Source organism: Aptenodytes forsteri, unplaced genomic scaffold (genome assembly GCF_000699145.1).
Source record: "Aptenodytes forsteri isolate BGI_AS27 unplaced genomic scaffold, ASM69914v1 Scaffold164, whole genome shotgun sequence".
Taxonomy (NCBI): domain Eukaryota; kingdom Metazoa; phylum Chordata; class Aves; order Sphenisciformes; family Spheniscidae; genus Aptenodytes; species Aptenodytes forsteri.
In genome coordinates this window covers 934,494-938,029 of record NW_008795527.1, presented here as the reverse complement: position 1 = coordinate 938,029, position 3,536 = coordinate 934,494, and the positions used below count along the sequence as shown (strand labels likewise).

The 3,536-nt window shown below is 43.0% G+C and overlaps 1 protein-coding gene across 1 annotated transcript; it reads right to left on the bottom strand.

Moving 5' to 3' along the window:
* Positions 1 to 227: 227 nt before the first annotated feature.
* HOXA7 (homeobox A7) lies at positions 228 to 3,517 on the bottom strand. Its single transcript, XM_009282022.2, has 2 exons — positions 3,009 to 3,517; positions 228 to 2,032 (listed from the first exon to the last, which is right to left on the bottom strand). The coding sequence occupies exons 1-2, from the start codon at positions 3,382 to 3,384 to the stop codon at positions 1,749 to 1,751; spliced, it is 660 nt and encodes a 219-aa protein (XP_009280297.1). The 5' UTR covers positions 3,385 to 3,517; the 3' UTR covers positions 228 to 1,748.
* Positions 3,518 to 3,536: the final 19 nt, after the last annotated feature.

Here is a 3,536-nt window from a genome sequence, read left to right as displayed (position 1 = left end):
ATAAAGAAGGCTTTCCGCTTTATTAATCAACTGCGCTAGGGAAAAAAAAAAAAATCACGAAGTCGAGATAGAGAAATTGACTGATTCCTATCAATTCATCACCTTGGATTTTTTTTTCCTTCTGATTACGGCAAAAAAAAGATTTATATGATCTAATTTCTTTATTTGCCTGTATAAATTATTTTTTGATGCTTCTTTCGAACTGTTTCCCTAATAAAGAAACACAATTCATTGTCAACAAGCATATTTATTTTTCTGTGTAACATAAAACACATTTATCGTGGGAGATACTTGAACACGGTATCACTTCCAAAGAGAGTTCACAGACATTTTTTTTTCCACTTCCAATACTTACACGGCATATTCAAATGTTCACAACGAACACATCGAAACACATTGTAACATACAATTTTTGAATAAACTTTAGCCAAACCTTCAAGACGGATTTATACAGAGTTCTAAACAATACATCATGCTACAAAGTTTCCAAATTAATTACATACTTCCCAATTTATGACATGATCTTACAAATGAGCTCCAAGACGAACATAAATGACAACAAAAAAAAAATCGTTCAAATATACAGTATCTGCTATTGTAGGAAAATTCACGGTATTACATATTAACACGTTCGGATAATCAGGACAAACAGGGTTTTTTTAAAGGTGGTTACATGGTCATTTAAATTCACTTTTCAAAGAACACTTTCCGCTATATTAAGTAAGATCAACCTAGGATAAGAAAACGGCCTTTAGCAGAGGCAGCCGAAGGTAGAAGCCAACGGGAGATATTAAACCGCTTTGTACAATATTGGCGTGTGTTTGCTTCCTCACTCGGAATAGTAAAGAATCGAGAACAAAGATATATTGCAGCATATGGTTTTCATTTATAATTGCTTTGGAATAAATATATTATTTTAAATTTAAATATATTCAGCCTTTTCGGTACCAAATTCTATACCAAAGCTATTGATGCGTGCTTTTCGAACGACTACATTTACATTTCTAAAAGCATTTTGCGATTCACATTAGTAATGTTATCTTCGTTTGACTACTAAAATACAGTATACTTTCGAAGATAGGTAGGCGGAGCAAGATATATAGGTAGTCTGGAAAATAGGTAGTACAAATCATTGCTGTAGATTGTAGTGGTTTGTGGAAGATCTTTTTTTTCCCCTTACTTGCTGTTTAACCTTTTGTTAGTGTAGCTGTTAGTTATGATACTTTTCTAACAATAATTAAAAAAAAGAAAGAAAGAAAAAAGAGAAGTGCAGAGCTACTTATTCAAAATTAGGTAGTTTTTCTTAATGTGAGCCTAATGCACTTTTCCCCTTACACATGATTGGGACTATTGAGTCAGGTAGTTACTTCGGAAGGTCACGGTTTACTATCTGTGCAAGCAGCAGTTCTCCCACTGAAATGTCCCCTGGACAAACCCACCCAGGTTTGGGTGAACGAAAAAACAAATGATTGTAGGATGCTCTTAGGAGATATTACCGAAAGGTTCGGCACAGGGCAGGTTTGGGGAGTACGGGAGGATGGAGAGAAGGCTGGAAAACCACCCCAAGAAACGTTTTCATGTTTGCAAACGCTCGCTTGCAAGATGATTATTAAAGGGAACTGATTTTTTTTCTTAAATAAAAACAGTGAGTGTCTCTCTTTTTTTTTTTTTTTTTCCTTTAAAGGGAGCTTTTCCAACTGTCACGTGCATACATTATACTAAGAGATCGCTTCCTCGAGTGGGACTCCTTAGTCCTCCTCCTCTTCGTCTTCTTCCACTTTCTCGACAGAGGCTGCTGCTGACGTGGGCTCGTTGGGAGCCGGTGTGCTGGAGCTCTCTTCCTTGTGCTCCTTCTTCCACTTCATCCTCCGGTTTTGGAACCAGATTTTGATCTGCCTCTCCGTCAGGCAGAGGGCATGGGCGATCTCTATCCTCCGCCGCCGAGTCAGATAACGATTGAAGTGGAATTCCTTCTCCAGCTCCAGGGTCTGGTAGCGGGTGTAGGTCTGGCGCCCTCGCTTCCTATCTGGACCTGAAAGGAGGCACACACGGCCAGGAGTCAGGCAAGAAGAGAGGTGGAAAGTTTTCTCTTGTTAGTTTTATTATTATTGTTATTGTTGTTATTATTAATTTTTTTAAATAAATAAATAAACAAACAAAAAGCGGCCGAGCGAGAGTGAATGATCCCCTTCTCTCAGTTCCACCCGCCCCCACCACCACTTTGCCCTAACAAAGACATTTCAGCCACACGACATGCCCTGCTCAGGCAGGGCAAAAATTAAGTTGCTCGAGACCTACAGAAAGTGGAGAGAAAGCATTCAGGAGAGGAGGTGGAGGAGGAAATCGCTTTTGGGAGGAGGAACTTTCCCCCCAGGCGATGTATTTTCCTAAAACCTTCCAGACTTTCGCGTTTCGCAAGGGGAAGTAAAGAGCTGGAAGGCTGGGCTGTATTTATTTTATTTTAATGTCGGGGGCTCCCTCCACCCCCCCACCCCCCCTCCACACACACACTTTGAGACTTTTAGTACATTTCTATAGATCCTTATCTCCGTGGAAAGGGCAAGGGGGGGACGAGAGTGGCACGTCTCGGCAACGTGGGCTGGCAAAGTCCTCAGCAGCCCGTCCCCCGCTCCTGAACGCCCCTCTGCCCTCCGCCTTCCCCAGCGAGCGGGATTTTTCTGCCCAACTTCGGCAGAGGGCAGGGGAGACGCTTACCCGTGGGGGCTCTGGGAGCCCACAGCCAACTCTCCCCATTTCTATAGCAAACAGCGCAAATCAACTCAATGCTAAAATTCCATAGCAAATGGAGTTAAATAAATTTACGAGGCTAGAACCCATTAATTGGGCAATAAAAAGTTTTATGATACTCATTTACATACAATGCCACGGGCTTTCTACGCAATGGCGCCTCGGCTATAATTAAAACCATAAAGGCTGTGCTGACAGTAATTCTGGCGACACGCTTTGCCTGGCTGCCACGGCTCCGAGCCCTCTCCGCTCGCCCCTACCTGAAGACCTCATCCAGGGGTATATCCGGAAATTAGGCTCAGCCTGGTTGTGCAGGTTGCTTTCCTCCGCTTTCTCACAGCTGGGTTTGGTTAGCTCATTGCAGAGGACGGGAATGTTCTGATCAAAAGAGGAACAATGCAGGTTGTAGGCATCAGAGCCCAGGCTGTATCCGGAAGAGAACGGGCTTTGATATATGGTACTGTTCACATTGTACAAGCCGGGCATGGAGGAGGCGAAGGCACCCGCGCCTGGTCCATAGCCGCTTCTCTGGGAGTTGCTTGCAAAGGAGCAAGAAGTAGGCTCTGCATTTTGGAAAAGAGAAGCCCCCGCCGTATATTTGCTAAAAAGCGCATTCACATAATACGAAGAGCTCATAATTTTGACCTGTGATTTGTTGTCCGGCAGGCTTCAGTGTCGGTTTTACGAGGTAGCGTGATATATGATAACATTACACCCCCAGATTTACACCAAACCCCATTTTCTTTTGGACTGAGCTGACTCGAGCACGTGACCGGTCATATGACGCC

Excerpts from the sequence above, each read along its gene's own strand:
- HOXA7 (XM_009282022.2), bottom strand. The coding sequence starts at position 3,384 with ATGAGCTCTTCGTATTATGTGAATGCGCTTTTTAGCAAATATACGGCG. Across the intron at positions 2,033-3,008 it reads CCCCTGGATGAGGTCTTCAG|GTCCAGATAGGAAGCGAGGG; the intron begins GTAGGGGCGAGC and ends GCCTCCTTTCAG.